Genomic DNA, 22,445 nt, shown 5'->3' on the forward strand with positions numbered 1-22,445 from the left:
TTGTGCATTTTCAACAAACACAAATTTATATTATCACAGGCTTACCAAAAAAATGCACTTGATTGCACTACTGTTTTCCAGTACATGTTCTGAAAATTACATCACCAAAATCAGGTATCATGAATTTCATATCACCAAAACATTTAATTTCAATCAATTACAATTTAGAGGGGTTACTCTTACTTTTTTTTCATCACAATTCTCACCCTTAATACAAAAAAAAACTTAAGTTGTTTTAAACAGTTGACCAACAGGTTATAGTTCAAACATTAAAGATCTCCATGCACAAAGTCTCTGAATTCACAAGTTTGTTTACACGAGTTAGCCCAGGGCCTGTATCTTGTGCCTGACATTTGTGTAACATTATGTTAAAGTCCCATTATTGAAGGCAGATATGGAGCAGACACAAAATAAATGTTTATTTTTGACCTCAGTAAGACTTTGACCTTTGAACTAGGAGTCTAATGACTGCATGAGGCTCACTGTCTAGTTATGGTGAATGATATTGCTCTTTTGTTCTTTTGAATATCAATTTTTGCATGGCAATATTATTTTTTTCAAATTGCAATTCTTAACTTTACCTTAAAGTTTAAATAAAATTATTACCACATAATTTCTCTTTGTTTTCAGAAAATTAAACAATCACACCAACACAGTCAACATATTCAAATATTTTTTTTATTATTTTTTCAAGTTATTATACATTCATCAATGTATAACTAAGATTGTCTCTGACATCTGTTACAACCAGAAACATATTCAAACACTATTATTTTACATTAAATGAGTATACTGAAGTCTCACTCATACACAGATATTGCCATCAGCAGTAGCTTATAGATAGATGCAGAGTGTAGGACAAAATCCCTCTGCTCAATTTGACCAAGGCAGACACAGTCTACAACTTAATGTTGTTATATAATAACTTTAAAATCTAAAAAATATCAACTTTGAAACAATAACAAATTTCAAGGTGGTAACTATCAATGTTTAGAGAGAAGGAATTGAAAATAAGGATGTGTTTGAAAAAAAGGCAGAATTTTGTTTGCCTTGGTCCAATTCAGCAGGTGGATTTTGTACACATTTCAGAATAGTTAATTATTACAGCTCATTTACACATAATGACATTTACTACATATCAATAAAACTATTTCTCAAACTTGTTTTTCAGCTGCGAGTTAAAATAGTTCATTTGCATCACTAATGTACATTCTATGTATGTGCTTGTACAGATGTATAATTAAGTATAAACATGTAAATTATTGTTACCAGTACTCATTTACAGGGCTTAAAAATGTAATCTGCAGCATAATCAGTATCATCAGGTATATAACTCCAGTACCTCCTGCAAAGATAGATATTTTCTTTCTTATTTGTCAATGTTCTTAGTATAATTAGCTACATGGCATCCTGGTAACTGAATATAGGGTAAACACTGTCAAGGAAATCTATGTTGGTCAAGACAGAAGCTCAAGTGTAACAAATTTTAGTCACAGCACATATCCCAGTGATTGTTTTTGCCCTTTTGGGAAAAGGTCTGGTACCGGATAAATTGGGAAAAGTAGCAGTGTTTTTACTCAGATTGGGAATTTTTATAGTTAATTAATAACATCATTTAGAATGCTTCTTCCTTTAATTCCATGTAAATATCACCAAACAAACTGTTTGAATGGTTAAATCATGATGAATGTCAATGTAACTAAGTTTTCCTTCTGCAATCATCAAAATGCAAACTTAATTTGGTCATTCGGGGAATTTTTGGATGATAATTGTGAAAAAAAGATTGCATTTCTCAATTGGGAAAAGGTCCTTTTAGGGGTACTTTATAAAGAAGGAAAAAAATCCCTGTATCCCATACTTGGTCAACAACACGCCATGTAATCATTTTATCTTGTAGACCTCACTTTTACTGCTGAGTTTGTTGAATGTGAGCATTTGTAATGCGACTGATGATGACTAAGTCCATATGGTATCATATTGTCCATATGTAGGCTTTGTCTCTTGACCATTAGAAATGCCACAAATTTGTAGATGGTGAGATAAGTGAACCTCCCTTGAGGAATAAAATGTTACTCAAAGGTTGCAAAGTACAGCAAAAACATTAACAATTTAACAATCTGAATTAAGCACTCCACACCTGTTATGAAAGACTGGTCTTTCAATGAAATCCCTGAATTCTCTTATTTAATACTCTAGACAATAATTATGTTACTACATCACTGCAACAATCTTAACGCTTATTGCATGAATTCTGAATAGATATTATAAGCACTTGATTATTTATTTCTCATGTGCTTCACTTTAGAAATAATATATAGCAGAAGTGTTTTATAATTCATTTAAACATGACAACGAGGTTATACATCACATAAAATAGTTTTACAAGCTGAAGCACATAGCCAGAATAAGTCTATGCAGGCTATAATGATTTTGAAAATTACAAATTAAATTTGCTTCAGCTATATATTATTTCCATTCTACCACTTCTTTGATGAAATACAGAAGTACACTTTTTGTCGAACAATTTGGTCGCTGTGCTGTCATCATTAGTGTGTATTTATAGTTTGTCCCATTAAAACTTAACACATTGTAAACCAACATGTATCATGACACAGCTAAATTTTCCTCAACCCCAGAATGCCCTTTTTCACTTTCTCCCACACTTTCATTTTTTGTTGGTTCACCAAATTTATAATTTTCATATATTGGATCAAACAGTTTCCGACAGTCAACTTTTGCCGCTAATTTTGTACATAATAAAAACGATCCAGCCATTTTCCTGTGAAGGGAGTAAGTCTCCTCTGGTGGAGGTGTGAGTCTATGATTCATCATGACTGGGATGAGGTTATGAATACGTCGTGTTGTATCTTGTTGTGCAAAATCAAATGGTCCGTCACAGTGAAATGCTTGTCCAAGAATCATGACAGCATCTACATGTGCTTTTTCCATTTCCTGTTAATAAAAGAATAACTGATGTATTTGACTGTTTTTTGCCTCTTAATAGTCTTTTAATGGCTATATATATGCTTTCCAATACAAAATTTTGAAACATCAATTTTTTAGGGAAAAATTACTAATTCCTTTTTTCTACTTCAATTTAGAACACCTGCACAAACTTAATGACCATGAAAATTTATCAGGTATTAAAATTGCTATTTCCCTCTTAAAATATTCGTATAAAAATGATAGTTTTCTTAAAATCTGCTAGCCTTCCATGATGTGTCTAAGAGATTTAAGTTTAAGATCTTTCATTTTTTTTCTAGAAAATGTTAACTTTCAGGGTAAAAACTACACAATAAGCTTAGGTCATACAAACCTTAGATTCATATCCTGTCAGGAAGCCGAGATCTTGTGAGTATTTCAGAACTCCATCTCTGTCATTATCAGATGCTGCCTTGATAATTCTGATATACCCGTCTACAAACTTTGTACTGAACTCACGTGTTGCCCCAAAATCTAGCAGAACAATCTGTCAAATATATTGTTTAGGTATATTATTGGGTAGTATTGCTAGAATGTTTTTTTTTTTTCAAACATACACTTATAAAAATCTTGCAAAATGTATGAGCTCTAATTATTGCATGTTACATGAAGGGTTTGAGGCTATGTTGTAAATGTGTATTTTCAAAGGAAAAATCTCAGACAGTTACTAATCAGAATGTCAGCTACTGACCAATTTCCAACAATTCTGGATCTACAAAAAGACCTAAGTCATTATAATATACTGATAAATTATTCTCTCGTTAACTTTTTCCAAGCAATTAAAGCAAGTCTCTTGCAATAACTTACATCATGAGATTCTATTTAACTACATTTGAATTTTCAGACACATGTCCCATTTTGTTTTTTTTTTGTTTTACAAAAAAGACTTGTGATATGTTTTAATTTTACCTTTTCTGTTTCTGGGTTGTAGAAGAAATTGGACCAGTTTGGATCTGTCTGCATGAGCTTGAATTCAAACAGTTCCCTGAGGCATAGTTCTAGTAACTTTGTACCCAGCTGTAAATATTGTTAAAAGTTGTAAGGTACACTTGCAAAAAAAACAATGACAGTACTTTTGTCACCACCTGTAAGTACTGACACAGTGCAAAGTTCTGCATTATAATGACAAAATAAGATATTACTAAGCACAGTAACTGAAACGTAAACATCAAACCATGTAACTTAACCAAATAGTTAATATTTATCAAAATTACTGTTCAACCTCATTAGATTAACACCAGTGTTAGAATGGAGATTTATTGTAAAGACATTGATGCTCTGGAGTGGACAATTTATATAAAAAAAAAACATCTGTTGGAATGAAAATGTCTGTCTCTATAGATAGGTTTTTGCTTTGTATAAATGCTGCATACAGAGACTGTATTGTTTAGATGAATGCCTACCCAGTTTCTGGTATCTTGGTCCAATTCAAATGTTCTGTCTAATGGAAGACCTTCAACATATCCTGTGGTTAACACTTGACTCGTAGTTAGTTCATCTATGTTATCTGGTATGTAGAATGCATGATCGTCTTTCAATAATTCCCTGTTATAAGAAAATAACAAATATTACTGAAGAAGCAGAGATCATTAAATATCATACGGTTAGTCTTTATCTATATGAAATACATGTATCCGAATAAAACAGAAATTCTTTTCACCAGTCTTTTATATATTGAACTGAAGATAAACAAATACCTTCCTTTTACAAGATTCAGCAATGATATTCTAGGAAATAAAGTTGTTGTTTTTTTACTCAAGTACACAGATCAAAAATTCAATACACATGTTAAAAGTTCTTACTTCGATTTGCTAGATGTTTTTAGTAATGTAATGTGGTCAGTTAACCTAAGTGTTTCAGGATTATGCACCAGTACTGCTTTGTTCTTCTCAAGTGAATGACAACCTAGGACTCGCAAGTGAAGGACTTATGACCAGACATTCTGTCTTCTGTCAAATTGTAACAAGTCATCACCAAGAACACATGCTGTGGCGAGCTTCCAATCTTGCAATTCATAGCCTGCTTTTGTGATATTTTTAGCAACAGGTACATTTAGAGCTCAGATAGACTTCTAGTGTGCCTGCGTTTTAAACTTGCCTGATCTTATTCAGACGCATAAATAACATCACCACAGAAAACAGAATAGATGATGAATGTCAATACACAGCAGAGCTTTTGTCAAATCATAAAGAACAACATTTCCCTGGTCCAGGAATCAAAGTAACTTTAGCTCTAGTCAAGCTGACTGAGTTTTATACGCTAGAAACTCAAGTCAAATATATTACTTTTGTCAAGTACCAAGGCAAGATTTTATCCTTCGAGACAAAACTGAACCAACTTTATGGGAACTTTAGGAAATGCGATAGTACCTGAATTTTTTACTGCAGTCAGCTTCTCTCATGTAGTCCACTTCCCAAGCTAGTTCCTTCTTTGCAACTTCTATTACACTGTCAACATACAGACCTGTAAATATGTTTAACATATACAAATAAAACACGATTTTAAAGGCAATTATATGTACATGTGTTCACATATTAAAAACAGTGTTAAAAGCCTAACTGACAGTAATTCAACAAAATTATATGTTGGTGAAAGTATCATGAAACTGACTTCCTACCTCAAGTTGGGACATTTCAGACACTGAGGACAAACATTATTAATTTTTGAGTTTATTAGTGACCCTCAATGGAAATAAGGTTATTGATATCACTGTCTATACTTTGTATACAGACACTCACCTTTCGGTAGGACATTCCAGACACTGAGGACCGACATAAGGTTATTGATATCACTGTCTATACTTTGTATACAGACACTCACCTTTCGGTAGGACATTCCAGACACTGAGGACCGACATAAGGTTATTGATATCACTGTCTATACTTTGTATACAGACACTCACCTTTCGGTAGGACATTCCAGACACTGAGGACTGACATAAGGTTACTGATATCACTGTCTATATTTTGTATACAGACACTCACCTTTAGGTAGGACATTCCAGACACTGAGGACTGACATAAGGTTATTGATATCACTGTCTATACTCTTGGCTACCCCAGGATACTGAAATCATAAACACATGTAATCAGTGCAGCATGATATAAGATTTTTTTACTGAATATTTCTTGTCTGTCTCCGGAACACTCAAAGAATCAGAAGTGCATGTGTATTTGGAATGTTCAACAAAATAAGCAATGCCAGTTACATCCTAAATTTTGGTATCAGTTGTACAAGGGTACCATTTACAACTCACCCTGCCAATTACTTAACTAATTAATTTGGACTTCAACAATATCATGAAGGCATGGAAGAAGAAAGTGTAGCAACAATTCCTGTAAAAGATTTATAGTTATTAAAATATCCACATGCCAAACAGTACTTAGAGAACAAACTAATAATTTGCATTGAAAGATTGTCATATGAAGTGGTGGGTTTCATTTTGTACTCAGATACAGAACTTGTTAAAGCAATTTACATAATACAAATACGTAAATGTAAAAATAATCTGTGCACAGTTATGAAATCATCACAGATAAAGAAGTCATGTCTTGCTTTTACTTAGTGCACTACTACTCGAAAGCTTAAAATGAAACTTTCCCAAATACATGAAATCTAAATTTGGAGAGAAATTACAACTGCAAATTGCTCCAATAAATCTATTTTGGAAAACTAACCTTATGATATTTAATGATCTCTGCTTGTTTATGGTGTGCACTGTTTTCTATTTGGTCAGTAAATTTTCAGTGAACACACCTTGAATAAATGGTACTGCCCAAATTGAATGATGGACCAGTCCATTTTAGAAACTTAGCAGCAGGCTAAAGGTTAAGTAAAGCAGATATACTTCAGTTACAATTAATACAAATATTGTTCTAATGTATTACCTGTACTTTTAAAGCAACAGTTCTCCCATCATGCAGCACACCTTTGTGTACCTGTCCTATTGATGCTGCAGCAAATGGTCTCTCATCAAAACTGGCAAGTTTGGATTTCCATTCTGGACCAAATTCATTCTTCATAACTCTCTGGAATTATAGTCAATGTAAATAAGAAAATCAATTTGTTGCAATGGCACCTGAAAGATGTAAGGCCAATTATTTTACAGAACTTACTTTTATATGCTCTTTTCTTTTAATTTAACACCTAAGAACTACCAAAAATGAAATAGTGTTTATAACCACTAGTAAATGCTCACATATTGTCTTGGATATCTCACTGATACCTGAAATTCTTAGATTTCGTACATCTGCATAAATGTGTTGTGTAGATAGACACATATTATACTGCAACCAGAAACTTGGTGAACTAGTAACGAAAGTATTAAATACTACCATATAAAGAGCCATTTCTGAATTAAAATGAAATATTTACAGACTGATGAAGATCTGACGTACCTCCATTTGCCATACAGGCATGAAATCAGCACTCTGTCGGACACGTTCAAGAATCTTCTGTAACTCTGGACTGATCAGTGAATCATCTAAATGAAAAAACAACACATAATTGTATTACATAAATAAGTAAATTGGTTGATGTCTATCCCTACAAATATCAAGCTGTTATATATCCTGGTTCTTTTTTTATTAACTCCAGAAAATTTGTTTCAAGCTTCCACATCATCCCAGCAGGAATGAATAAAACCAAATACATGTATTAACAAAGTCTAGCTCTACGAAACTTGCTTTCATAATGAAACAAGAAAATGTAACTCCAGTTTACCTTGAAGACTCAGCATCTGCCCCAGTTTAAGGGCTGCTCCTCTGACTCGACACAGTGTATCAACAATCAGGTTCATGTTGGCTTCACTCAGAAATAGATTGCTTTGCATGATTGTCTCCCCTACTTCTACAAAATATAAAATAAATGATTAAATTCTGTGGAATGAGGTTTTTACAGTTTTATTCAATCATTTATCATGTTTATGTAATTCAAACATACTTATTGTTAATCTGAGTTTGGTCCTTTTGTTAGAACATTTTTTTTTATCTTAAAGAGTATTAATAAAAACAAGTATGCCCACTGGTAGAATGTCAAGCCTGCCAGCTGTCAAGTGTGACCTTGACCTTGGACCTAGGGGCCTGGTTCTTGCGTATGGCTCTCCGTCTCGTAATGGTGAACATTCATGCCAGGTAACATCAAAATCCCACCATGCATGAAGAAGAAATGCTCCGGACAAATTTTAATTTGACATTTGACCTCCAACTGGGACCTTGATCTTTGAGATAGGAACATGGGTTTTGCGCATGACAAGCCTTCTCACTGAGGTAAACATTCATGCCAAATATAAACAAGACTGGTCCATGCATGTCAAAGTTATGGTCCGGACAAAATCGGACAGATGCATGCATGGATGCACGGACGGATGCACATACACCGAAAGTGGCGACTATATCGAGCTCACCGCAAGAGGGCTCGACAACAAGAGCTATCCATAAGACAGTATGTTTAACTTCTTAACAAATTATATGTCAAACAAAAGCCTTATTACAAATTATTATAATTTTTTTTTTTATTACTGAAATGATAACAACACATGCAAATAAGGGCCAAAATTTGAATTGATTTACACCACGTGTTCTCCAACTTGTAAGTATGATTGATGAGAAAAATGTCTTGTCTTAAGTTTCCATCCAATAAAATGTGTAGATGTTTCTGAGATACAGCTTGATAGTAAGCTGCATTCAAACTTCCACTAAAAGGGGCCATAATTTAAATTTAATCGATTATCCAAACAAGAGTTATTTAACTTAGATAATTATTTTTATTTTTTTATATATGAATTGGTGTATTGACTATGAAGCCTTCTAAGAAGTTTCAGTCTGATATATTCAAGTGTTCTAAGATACAGCTTGATGTTCAGTCAGGGGTGTAACTGCTTTAAGTTATGTAACCTATTTCAGTTACTTTTTCAAGCATTTTATAACCTGTAGTAGTTATAAAATATAGTTAACTCAGGTAAGTTATTCAAAAAAAGTCTTTTTTGCTGTTCTCACAAAGTGACCTTTAAAGTGAAATTAATAGCAAACTGTGGTTAATCAAATTCTCTTTTAGTCTGAGCATGACCTGATAAGCATAATGGGGTATTAAGAGTTTTATATAAGCTTTAAAACTTTTGCATAAAACTTTAGCCTCATAAAACTCAGCCTTGTGTAAAAAGTTTTACTGCATAGCTGGAAAGATAAAAGGTCAAGGATTCAGGAAATAACTGTATTAGTCTCATTCAAAATGAGGAATTGGCACAGGAGGCCTTTGTAATATTTTATGATAACTGAAACAAGTTATGGAAGTTTAAGCAATAACTCAAATGGGATATAAACTTGCGATAACTTGAAACAGTTACACCCCTGACTGATGTTTAGCTGCACGCAAAACTTTAACTGAATCTTTTAATCTTTAAGTAAAAGAAGGGAAATAATTTGTGAATTCAACAAAGAGTTGTCTAATTAGGTTTGATGGCTGGGAATCCAATACATATGCATGCTACTTTAGTTAATTGTAGTCAAAACTCTAACCCTTTAAAGGGTCTTAATTTACATTTAATTCATCTAGTAGGTTTGGTGACTACACAGCTTTTCATGAAGTTCCAATCTGACACATTTTAATGTTACTGAGACAGAGCCTGACTGCTACTTTCACCATATTTTCTTTACATAAAAGGACCCTAATTTGTATAAGTTCAAATAAGAGTTATCATGCTTTATTTCATGACAGAGAAGCCTTTTGTGACTTTTAAATCCGATATATGCAATGGTGACTGTGATAAGACGACAACGACGTCAATGGTGACTCTGGGTGAATACCTACAGACAAGCAAGAATTTCACTAACATCGTGCACAATGCCATGATGTCGCGATGTTTATTTTGGAACAAGTAAAACTGTTCTATGAAATTAGAAAAAATTGTGTACATTATCTAAAGCTTATGTACAAATGTCTATTATTTATATTCTTTAAATTCAATTATAAGTTTCAGTGAAACAGACTTCCTACTGACTATAAAGGCAGATATACTGACACACATTAAATTGCTATTCCACTAACTAGAAATATATCTGAATGGATTATAGCAACAAAGAAATTTACCTGCTCCAGATTTTCCATCCAGTCCCAGTGACCTCTTCGTTACCTCTGACACAGCTCCAAATCCCAGTCCAGCAGCCATTCCTGTAAAGAAACATGTAGGACATGCATGTACTAAATGATTTATACACCATGTCATTCAAACTTTAGTTTTAGTTGTAACGAAGGTTACACTACTGAGGAGATTATTTTTTAGACTTAGTTTTACTGATAAAATTTCAGGCACAGGCTTGGGTCTGTAAAACATGACTCCTCAAACATCTAAGTGACTTCCTCAAATAAAGTCTTCAACACTGCCAAAAGGTGACAATACCCAAAAAAGTGCTAAATTTTATACAAACATTTAAGAAATACAGACAACATAAAATTAAAATCAGTCTGAATTTGTGACAAGATAAAAACATGAAAAAAAAACAAAAACTTCAATCATGTGTAATCTGTGTAACTAAAGAGAACAGTGCTGCTTCTTCAGACTGTACATCACTGAGAAGTCTATACTGTGTTTGTTGTACAGTGGTTGTTAGTCTGCAGAAATTGTTTCGATTCTGTGCCATTCTTCAACAGTATTTTGGTAACGTAACTGTGCAAAGTTTACATAACCAATGTTCCTGGACTTTGTTCTGGTACTTATTCATTCACTACAAGTAACTGCTAACTTCTCCACATGAACCAGACATAGAGCACAAAATGAATTGAGACACGTCTTTAATCAAATCATCATGAAGAACCTATGCCTCCCCTAAGTGATCAAACTCAAGACCTCATGATCTGTAGATCTGAACTCTCCCTATTCTGCTAAGCTCTGTAGAAATTAATTAACTAGTGATTATGTCTAATGGGAAAGAAAATATAGGTCTTTGTGGAGAGAAAGTCTCTCCTTGAAGGTGTTGTTTAACATACATTGTGTAACAAATCTATAAATTGCAAATTCTTACTGCCAAAAGTATAAACTCTGCCAATTCTGGACGATGGTACTTTTCTCTCTTGTGCTCTATCACTCAGCTGAAACATCAGAAGATATTTACATATCCATGGTCAGATAAATGTAGAAGTATACCTTGCATACTAACCAAAACGAGGCAGACCAGAAACAGAGGAACAGCTGTATAGTACTGTGAAACCATTTAATTTTGCTGACCTCTGTGGTTTGAGAAAATAGTAATAACATGTAACAGTGTGTATATTACCCTAAACTGTTACATTTCTTCCACTTTCTTATCTATGAGACAGAGTTTTCATAATAGTACAGGTATACCCAACATTATCATCACTTGTCTCATAACATTCTTAGCCTATTTAAATTTACTAAGTCTTAATAGTTAGATTTGACTATTTTACCAAATTTACGCTTACAATATTTAATTTATTTACTAACCTGTGGTTTGAAATTACTAAGAATTTCTTTCCTTTTTGTTATATCCCAACTTGAGATAGATTTTCTAGCTGCTGTGGTTTTTGGCACAGAGGTTGTTTTCTTTACAGAGTCCTTAGGCATGGTGGTTTTCTTTAAAGGTTCTTGAGTTTCTTTACTCGAAACCACAGGGTCTTCTTTTGGAGGAATAATGTCCATGTTACCAGCAAATGGTGTACCTTGTTCAGTTTGAAATGCACTTTCAGTTTGAGTTGAGGTCTGCGAAATATTCAAATTCTTAGTACTAATGTCATCTGTTTTTGTATCTACTTTCTGACTGGCTGTAGAAGCCCCACCTCCTGATGACACATCCTTTTGATATTTTCCTTCACTGTCAATGATTGGACTAGGTATATCAAAATCTTGAGTAAAATTTTCTGGCATTCCAGTGAATTGTGAGTTATCTTGTGATGTTGAGCTTTCTTTGAAAGCACGAGCTGCCACTGATGCCTGCGAGTACATCAAAGATACTGTGTCTTTTACTTTTTTCTGAAATTGATTATAGTGATTTATACATCAATAAACATATACTTAAACATTAAACAGTAATGGCAGTACTGAAGTGAAACAAAAATGGTCACATGAAAGTAATGGTCAATTGTAGGACAAGGAGTTCTAAATAAAGTTAATAATTACTATTAAGGTAGTTCTGCATGTTTGATAAACCGGAAGTGATGGCGTAACGTCATTTATCCGGAAAACGTAGAATAAAGCCTGGATTCGGCGTACGGAAATAAAAATCAGTTTATGAATTAAAGGCAACCTGTGAATAAATTTATTAAATTGTAACAGTCTCTATCTTTCTAAAGTTAAAATATGATATTAAAACATCTGACACGTTAAATAATTCAAAATAATGTCTTAAAATCAGCTTCAAATAGGTGGTTCACTTTAATCATGACCAAATATCTTAGAAATAAGCACACGGACCTATACATTTTATTTCACTATATTATAGGCCATATGTTTATTTACGACTGTGAGATGTTTCATTAAAATCTACATTGTGGAAAATTTTCTATTCGCAAAAATGTTATGAAAGTTACTGTTTTCCCATAGACTCCCATTATGAAAACTTGCGCGAAGTCCGAAATTTTCAAATCAGTCTAGCAAAAAATCAAGCACACGACCCTATCCTTTTTATTTGCTGAATTTTCTAGGTATATTCTGAAGTTTTGAAAAATCAGAGTTTAATCAAATTCTACATTGTAGAAAAAATTTCGATCCAAACATGCAGAACTACCTTAAAATGAAAAGAGACAGACTTATGTCATCGGTGAAAGAAAATCTCACTTTGTACAAGTAAAATATAAAAAAAATCTCAGTGTTATAAGTATTTGGCTCCTAGTCTAGTAATTGTTCATTTTATTGCTTATTACAAGAAATTCAAACCACTTTCTGACTACAGTTACAGCTAAATCCTACCAGAACTTAAACAAGGACGTGTAAAAATAACATGGTAACTGACATGAAGTCTGTGAGTGATGTATGCAACATGTCATCATGCATGTGGACTTACCTTTCCTTTCTTTAAAAATAATTATTGCTTTACACGATACATGTATATTCATCAAACATAAAAATCAAAGTGTAAAAAATATAACAATAAAAGTTTTGAACATTTAAGTTTACTTTTAAGTCTTACAGGTATTATGTCTTGCAAAATCAAGTTTTAACCTAAATGTTATAAACCTAAACTTACTGGTATTTCAGACAGATTGGCAGCCTGTCGATTACTAATATTTTCCTGTATATTAGAACCAGCTTTTTCTGCTGCTGTTTTAAGACTAGAATTATTCCAGGCACGTCTGACCTCGTTCCCCTGTGTCTCCACCAGCGCCTGTCGAATCAGACTCAACCCTTTGATGAAGCCTGCTAAGTCTCCCCGTCCTGCCATACTCTTGCCAACTCAGTAGATGTATCTCTGTAAGAATAACCATGGTACAGAGTTTATTGGACAAGTACATGTTATTTAAATATTTACATTTTGAAAATAAATTTAATAATAATGAAATAATTGATACACATGTATATGCAAAAAGAGATATTTGGCTAAATAGCTGATGCTTTTTTAAATTTTTGACAGAATGCATACTTATTCAGAAAGACTTAAGTTCAATTATATAATTATCAAAATCATATGATGCTTAACTGTAAAAGCAGAAATTTTCGCAAGGGTTTAATTTTTGCTATATTCTCGAGGCCCTACATCTTGCAAAAATTAATCCTCACATAAATATTCACCATTAGTATAATTCAAACACAAGTAGGATACCATTTTTACAATTTCGCGAATATTAAACCTCACGAACATACTCTGATTTTCAAATTCGCGAAATTTTGACCCATCGAAAATATTTGCTTTTACAGTATATAATTACGCAGATTTCATGGATATTTAATGACCATTTTTCAGATTTTCTTTCTTTCTTTTTTTGCTGGTATCAGTGTTTAAACCCATGTTTGTTTTATATTATAACCCTTAGGATTCTGCAGAAAGCTGTATTTTGTCCCTACAATTCAAACTGATTTTATTAGGTTAAAATTAGATATATAAAATTAAAGTGACAAGGTGTCAACATCATTTTGTCATACATGACAATAGAAAATAAGCCAAATTTCACTTTAAACTGGCAGTCATATTCATTCCCAACATCGAACTAATCAGATGCATGCAGTTTGTTTTATATTGTGATGGTCCAACTGAAAAAAAAAACGGTGGCGGCAAATGTCAGAAATTAACAGGCTGGGCACATCTCCCAATCAGGGTAAATTACCTCGTTCGGGGTAATATACCCCAATCGGGGTAAAACAAGAACAATAGAAAAGTACAAAATGTTTGATAACTTTTTTATTACGGAAGTGCTAATGCTTATATTCTCGGGTCAACTTTGTATGATATAAACAGTTGACAATATGATAATTTTTTAACAGATTTTTGTTGTAAAAATTTCCGATTTTCACCATTTTTTAACATATGCAAAATTGATAAAATGGTACATAGGGGATGTTAGTCAAAACGTCCCCTAGTCAAAACACCCCCCATTTTGGTCAAAACGTCCCCCTTTTCTGGTCAAAACACCCCCCTTCCAAAAATTACCAGGTCAAAACACCCCCCTTAAAATTATATATGTAAATACATATTATTTAAGTTAATTTGGTAAACATTATTAGATTATAATGTTCATTATATTGTTTTACAGGCATAGATTTAAATTAGAATATTGTAAACCATTAGTTTTAGAATGTTAAATGTTGTGAAATTATCTGATGTTATATTGTGCAAGAGTGATGTTTCTGTTATTTATTAATAAAATTAAATGAAATTATAATGTTGTTATGTTATAAATGAAATTGTTACAACTGCATGAAGACAAAGTGTTAATGGATCAAACAAGCTGTTTGTAAACAGGTATCTAAAAGTATAATTGCACAACAATTAAATAATGTGAAAAAAGTTATAACTATTAAAAATGAAGTGTCCTTACATTAAGTGTATATGAACAAAGTCAAACCGCGTCAACATGCCATTGCCTGCGACTCGTGTGGCAACAGCAACACAGAACCTGTGACACAGGTAAGTTATATTCATTTTATTATTATTATTGATTACTTGAATTACTAGACTTTAGTAAATGTCTTTAGTGGAATACTTATCATATTCCAAATTGACTAACTACTTTTTTGGCAAATATGTAATTTTCAGCCAAAATTTGATTAACTACCTTTTACCATTTAATAATATCTTTATTTTATTTTATAAAATATTGAAAATCTGGTCAGAAAGAAAAAAAAAACAATATACAGATCATAATCGCATTATGAAAAGCAAACAAATTCAAATATACACGTAATCAATGCACTGTCAAGTTAATCCAATCAGAGGAGATAATGTGTTATAACAGACACAGATTACAATAGGTGTTAATTCAATCAACAGATTCTGTATATTGAATTGATTAGTAAAAACAAATGAGAAATAAATGATAAATATTTATTTACAAGTACTAGAATTAAAAAGAAATCATGATATAATGAAGAAATATAGGAAACCTGTATTAGTGACAAAAATCAGAATTAAGATAGCAAAATATTCATTAATAACTTTCTTTTATTTTTCAAATCTTAAAATTCGAAGTAATTATCTTCACTATTTCAAGAATTACAATGCTAGTAAGTCACCGAAGGCATTTTGTGTAAAAAAGGTATTATCATTTATAGTTTGTGTAAAAAGGTATTAACATTCTTTTCAGTCATTTCATTTTCTTACTATATTTTTTTCAGTTACTTAGGCACAATTTGTGATTTCCATCTCCTATAAATAATTCTTATGTCTTTTACAGCTACCGTACAGGAGGTATGTCGGCAAGTTCCTTGCTAAAAGAGATGAGCACCTGGTTTACAAACCAAGGCTCACCACCACAGTTCAGGATGAGGAATAATTGTGATAAAAACATTAACTAGCATAGACGTGAATTGGACTTCTTGATATTGTGTAACTGGAACACTTTGAATTAATATTGTGATATTCTTGACACGAAATCTAGACATGGAACAGCACATAAACTCGGTATCCAGATCGTGCTATGGTCAGATCAGACAAATTAATCACATAAGAAAATATCTAACAACTGACGCAAAAAAAATCTCTAGTAAACTCCCTAGTAACATCACGGATGGACTATTGTAACGTGCTGCTGCATGTAATACCGAAAACAAATCTTAAAATACTGCAGCACGTTCAAAACACAGCAGCCCGCCTCATCACAAAAATCGTCCTGCTATGACCATGTTACTCCTATCCTGATAGATCTCCACTGGCTGCCTGTAGAGTACAGAATCAAATTCAAAAACCTAATACTTCCCTATAAAGCATTACATAACAAAGGTCCAGTATATATCAAGAAAATGTTGAATGTATACCAACCAAAACGAGACTTACGATCCCAGAATGGTTCACTAAGACTGGAGTTAACTACGAACATTGGAACAGCAAATTATTCAGATTTTAGTTTTATGATTGCATATGCCATGTTTTGTGATTTTCCTACATATCTGCAATATGTCACATGTTTAATTGTAAAGTGCCCATGACCGTATATTTCATATGAAAAGGGCACTCAACAACTCTGGAATAATAATAATAATAATATATGATATTGTTAATTTGACTTCTTGGTGAAGAACAGTGAATGAATAGTATGATGTTATTTTTACTTAGTAAATATGCAGTTGTGACTGTTCTGATGTTTTATTAATGTTTTATAAATAAAGTTATAACTCTGATCAGCATTTTGTTCTTTCTATACAAATATTGATTGTATAGAAGAAAAGATTTTCCCTTCACAAATGTTCGCACCTTATTACCATGATTACTGAGTTTATGACACCTATTAATATTAAGCCCACAGCTCAATTAATGCACAACCATGTATAGTTGATAGGTGTTGATTGCATTATTTTAGGTGCTAATAAATCAATTTTGTGCATTATCAGTACATAATCCATAAGTTTCAAATTGAAAAGATAATAAAATATATGAATTAATTAAAAAGAATTAAGAATAATACAAAATAATATTAGGGGGGTGTTTTGACCAAATTTTAAACTGAATGGGGGACGTTTTGACCAAAATGGGGGGTGTTTTGACTAGGGGACGTTTTGACTAGGGGACGTTTTGACTTGATACCTACATAGGCATATTTGTAATGATGATATAAAGCTTTAGTAAAAATATTTATGTTAGCACTTTAAAGTAAAAAGAAATATCAAATTTTTTGTGATTTTCTATTGTTCTAGTTGTAACCCGATCAGGGTATATTACCCCGAACGAGGTAATTTACCCTGATTGTGAGATGTGCCCAGCCTGATTAAAAAGCAGCCACTCAGCGACAATAAGCTTGTCTATTGGTTGCCCTAAACATCCTGTTACTTGGACTAACTGGATGACACAGACAAGTAGCTAAATAATATTTCGTGGTTTTTTGTCTTATAACAGCAAGCTAAAGTAAAAGTTAAAATCTCAATTTGAAAACATACTAATGCAGACTGCTAGCTCATGAACTTGAAGTGAAGGTGAAACTGAAAGTAAGATCTGATCAAGATATATTCGAGTAAGGAGAGAAGAAAAATGTTTGCTTACCTGCAGTTTGAAATTTCAATAGCACTTCTTCAAGTCTGCAACAAATTACACTTGCGTAATATTCTGTTAAAGTCACACAACTACTAAACGTGCAAACATGCTTGTGTAAGAGGTATGTTGACTTACACAATACAACTGTCGGATTACCTTTGGGTTTATCCTCATCAACTACACATTCGAGATTGTGTGGTTAAAAGGGTGAAGGTCAGATTTGTTTCCCGCGACTTGCCAAGTATTTTCAAAGTATGTGGTTGTCTTACAGACAAAAAAGCAGGCAATTTCAAAGCGTATAACATTAGATATGTTTTTTTTCAGTTGTTAATTAATCTTAATTGAAATGTGAATTAACAGAAAATTAAAATTATCATTTGTTTTCGCGAGGCTAAAAAATTCCATTATATTTTTCAGGGAGCACTTTAGTCCAAAATATTAGACGTGTACATGCTCAGCCCTCATTTTAACTTCAACATTCATTATTTTACATTTCATTTTCAATCTGCATTGTAACGTCTAAAAGGGCCCTAATCAGTAGAATGTAGCATTTTCTCACACCTAAAATATACGATGTACGCAGGTTTAAACAGTTTAGCCAAAGAAGTATAAAATACACAGAATGGCAACTGGCTGTAATCTCGCGTGAGCTCGTGTCAGAGCGTGATTCGGCGTTATCTTACTAAAAACAAACATCAGCGAGCATGGAGTTACAATTTGTACCTTTAAAACTACATTTAAAATACATGTTAGCTTCTAAAACAAAATTAGTTTAATGTGAAATGGTCTTAAGACACGAAGTACACGTTTTTTTTTTTTTGTCATCGAAAGAAGCGTGGTCATACGGTGATAATTATTTTACCGATGAATAATTGCTTTCGCATACAAAATGGCGCGTGGAGAAAGCGCCACTTTCGGTAAACGAGATCTCGTTTTTTTGTCACGGGAGGTTTGCGAGATTTGCTCTATATGCCTTTCAAGTTGCCAATCTATTTATTTTTATAGCTCTTTGGTTTAGCCTACCGTTATTTATCGTATTCTAGTAATATATCGTTTATATTTACATTTAAAACCTGTTATATCCAATATGTGTCAATTTTGTACAGTTTTCAATACACATTCCGCCATTTTTCAAGCATATTCAGCGGGTTATAATATATTTTGAAGCGACTGAGATGAAAACAATTTTCCACGTGAACTATTTGTCAAGTGATCTAGAGGGAAAATATTTCGTCTAAAATTGATTCTCAAAGTAAACTGTGTTTACACAACATTCGGAATGTTGCACACCATAACAAGAGATACACGGCGATACATACAGTGGAAAGAAACAACTCGATATTTATACATGAAAAGTAACTTTTATTTCGAAATTTTGTTCGTAATTTGAAGTTTAAAGGCGACATGAAGTGTGTTCGCTTCTCACTACATGTTATAATTGGCGATCCGATAAGACCTGACATAACCGATAGACGTCAAAATGTTAAAATATGTTATGTCAGGTCTTATTGATAGGACTAGGAGCACTTGCACTTAGTGGTCCCTTTAATTATAGAAGTTTAAGAATGTCTTAAAAAGTAAAGTTATGAGAGGTTACTTTATTCTTAATCTTAGATGAATATGTAGCAATCTCCTGCTTAACACCCCAGGGAATCCGCTCTACGGAATGAATTACATTGTCAAAAATGGTTACAGTTACAGACTCGCATTCACTCCGTAGAGTTAATACCATGATCCTTAAATTATTTCGAAAATTTTTATCTTCCATGTCACAAAATGGTTATTTACACGCTCTCATTCATTTCGAAGAGTTGATGCCATGATGCCTAAATTATTTTGAATTTTTCTATCTTAGTCACTTTTATATATTCCTGGTTTAGCCCTACATCTGCATCATTATGCCAAACTGTCAGACTTGGTATTTCTTTTATGGTGCGCAAGAAAAGAGAAAGTGAAAGAAAACTGCAAATAGTGAAAGCTAGAAGTTTACATCTCTGTCAAGATTGGTTGCAGATAGACGAAAGTTAGAACTGTGAAGAATTGTACCCAGTTACTTTTCACGTCCATCAGGACAAGACCAATTTGGCTTCCGTGGCGGTACCAGGGCACAAGGCCCCGCCGACCTAGCTCGAGTCCGTCCTGCGAAAGCTTTATTCGTAACTGGGAAGGGTGTCCCCTTAGAAGATCAGGTGGGAGAGCCCGCTCTTAAAAAATGCCAAAGAAGGGGCCTCAGCAACAGCTGCTGGTAGATCGTTCCTTAGGCACACTTTCGAATATTCTTAAAAGGAAAATATTTTGCTTAGGGAGTTCTAGACATTGATTTTCATGTCGTATGGTTTTGACAAAAAAACATTGCGCATTGTGTTTAGCGAAAAATAACAACAGAAAAGTTGCTACATGGTCATTTCGGTGAAAAGCCGGAATTAGTGTTGTTAAAATAATGTTGTTGGTTTATGATGAAAATCTTATTAATATATAATTCGGGGTAAAAAGATGCATGTAAGAAATGTTGCTTGTTATAAATGTTCAAACATTCTTATTGACAACTGATAAAGATTTCTCATTATATTAATACCATTCTGAGACACAATGTGCTTCATCACAAGCCACCAAACATATCCAATATATGATGCCAAGAAGCAGTTTCCTAAACCATAGTCTGTACAGTTTCTGGTGTAGTTAGTATGATAGAAGCATCTTCTGTGTCTGCATATTATTTAAAGTACAGTGTATTATATTTTGTAATAAAATGAAAATGCACTCCGAAGTAATATTTAACTGAGGAGACTACTGATGCTGTTTGAAATACTCAATATAAATCTAAATTACTCGTGTTATTTTTAAACATTTAAATTTCTCATTTATTTGTCTACACTTCATTAATTATCAAAGAGAGTATAGTGTTGTACAAATACAATGCACTTGATTCTAAACATAACAATAAAAATAAATATCATACCCTTTATACTAATCTTGCTTTCATGGGAGGCGATAACAGATTGTATTTTGAAGTTGCCCAATTCCCTCTGCTGATTTCCCATCAGGCTTAACAACGTCGACACAACAAGAGAGTGGTGATTGTGTGAAGACTGTTGCTGAAAGAAAAAAATGTTTTTAAATGTTAAAAAATAACTGATATACAAATGTCACTTTATATAGACCTCAAGGGTCACATCTATTCAGGAGGTTCATCTTTTCAAGCTATATAGAAATTATTTTTTAATGCGTGCAATTTTAAATGCACTAAATACTACAAATAATATTTACTCGTTTTTTTCTATTACCTCGTCCAGCATCAAAGGTGGCAAGGTATAACACAGGCTCTTCCCATATGGTTACCTATTGGGTTAAAGTCCAACAACATCCTGTTTTTCCCAGAGCTGCTTTTACTAGTGTCCTCTGGTGTTCAGAGTTAAACATGATTTAGTTTTCACTAAGTTCATCAGTATTCGTTCTTGTCCACAAACTAAGTCTTCAAGATTTTGAAATAAAGTTAATATCCTAGCCAGGTCACTAGTTATAATTACTGAGATCTGTTATCAAATCTTATAGACTGGTTAGTGATGTAGTAATTCGCATCTCATCTTTGATGCTGCTCATTCATGTAACCATGACAGTTGTTATTCTCTCTGTGTATTGTATCGCCACTTTAAGCAGTATACGCACAAGAATGCGACCAATAAGCACCAAATATTTGCAGACAATAATTAGACTGGCATTGGAATTTTAATTTTGGGAACGTAGAATTACCCTTCATACGTTTGCATGTACTACTGAACATACTGCCACCCTACGTTATGTCCATATAGTTTCAAAATGACCTAAATGTTTTGGGGATGTTACTTAAAAATCTTAATAGAATGTGTATGACCACTTCAATCCAACACACACGTTACTTTCATTACGTAGATCTGCCACAACTTTTATGTGAATTTAATATATATGGCAACTGTCGTCAAACATTACTACTACTTAAATATCTAATATGCGCATTATACTTAAATAACCACTATATCCAACATGCATAATAATTGCATTTTCTCTACCATCATTTGCTTTACAGTCAAACAACTCTAATATTTGGCTTTAAATCCTATGTTAATGTGTCTTTATGCTGAAATGGCCAATGCTGTGTACTTTGCATAGCTTTAATTATCTTTTATATGCATTGCCACTACCATCCAACACCAGTACAGGTTGAATATCTTTTACCATATTATATGTGAATTTCACTGAAATGACCACTACCATGCAACACCAGTACAGGTCAGGGTTTTTTTTTATTCTATAGCAGAGGCCGAATATCGGCCTCGTCCCCCAGCCAAGGATTTCCCCCACAGCCAAGGATTTCCCCTACCGCAGTCGAAATTCCCCTACATCCGAAATTTCCCCCTCCAAAATTGTAAACAAAGCAATGGAGATTACTCCCAGCGATTTCCCGACCGAATATCGGACCCGTTCACAATTGCAGACGGTCTTTCACAATTTTCAATGGGTGTGAAAACCTTAAGAAATAGTAGAAAAATGTTAGAAGAGCGTTCAGTGGACCCGAGGTTCCGGTTTTGACCAGCGAAAATCGATAAAAACTCGTATCTGACCCACACATAATATGCTGTGGGCGTCTGCTTGTCTCGCGGTAATACTCTTTCATGCGTAACGAGTTCGAAAGCTCTGCCCCTTGTCAATCAAAATCCCAGTGAACTTCATACTGTTTGTCGACACCAGCGTAAGTATGACAGTAGGCGGAGCGTCGTATGTTAATTAGCTACTGACAGATGTCAATTACGCCACGCGCTGACTGACACGTGGTTATCATCAGTATGTAATATAGATGAT

At 33.3% G+C, this 22,445-nt stretch overlaps 1 protein-coding gene across 1 annotated transcript; it reads right to left on the reverse strand.

Annotated features, from left to right (window-relative positions):
- Positions 1–658: 658 nt before the first annotated feature.
- LOC123542991 (atypical kinase COQ8B, mitochondrial-like) lies at positions 659–17,777 on the reverse strand. The gene is made up of 14 exons (XM_045329052.2): positions 17,619–17,777; positions 13,179–13,400; positions 11,441–11,965; positions 11,001–11,067; positions 10,069–10,149; positions 7,705–7,830; positions 7,380–7,465; positions 6,870–7,010; positions 5,967–6,048; positions 5,352–5,445; positions 4,386–4,527; positions 3,892–3,999; positions 3,317–3,469; positions 659–2,952 (listed from the first exon to the last, which is right to left on the reverse strand). The coding sequence occupies exons 2-14, from the start codon at positions 13,371–13,373 to the stop codon at positions 2,605–2,607; spliced, it is 2,148 nt and encodes a 715-aa protein (XP_045184987.2). The 5' UTR covers positions 13,374–13,400; positions 17,619–17,777; the 3' UTR covers positions 659–2,604.
- Between the last annotated feature and the right edge of the window lie 4,668 nt (positions 17,778–22,445).

The sequence above is a fragment of the Mercenaria mercenaria genome, chromosome 1 (assembly GCF_021730395.1).
Source record: "Mercenaria mercenaria strain notata chromosome 1, MADL_Memer_1, whole genome shotgun sequence".
Taxonomy (NCBI): Eukaryota; Metazoa; Mollusca; class Bivalvia; order Venerida; family Veneridae; genus Mercenaria; species Mercenaria mercenaria.

Coding starts and splice junctions, on each gene's coding strand:
- LOC123542991 (XM_045329052.2), bottom strand. CDS start 13,373: ATGGCAGGACGGGGAGACTTAGCAGGCTTCATCAAAGGGTTGAGTCTG. Junction 11,068..11,440: donor TTAGTAATTTCAAACCACAG/GTTAGTAAATAA, acceptor CTGATGTTTCAG/CTGAGTGATAGAGCACAAGA. Junction 6,049..6,869: donor CTGTTGCTTTAAAAGTACAG/GTAATACATTAG, acceptor TTATGATTTCAG/TATCCTGGGGTAGCCAAGAG.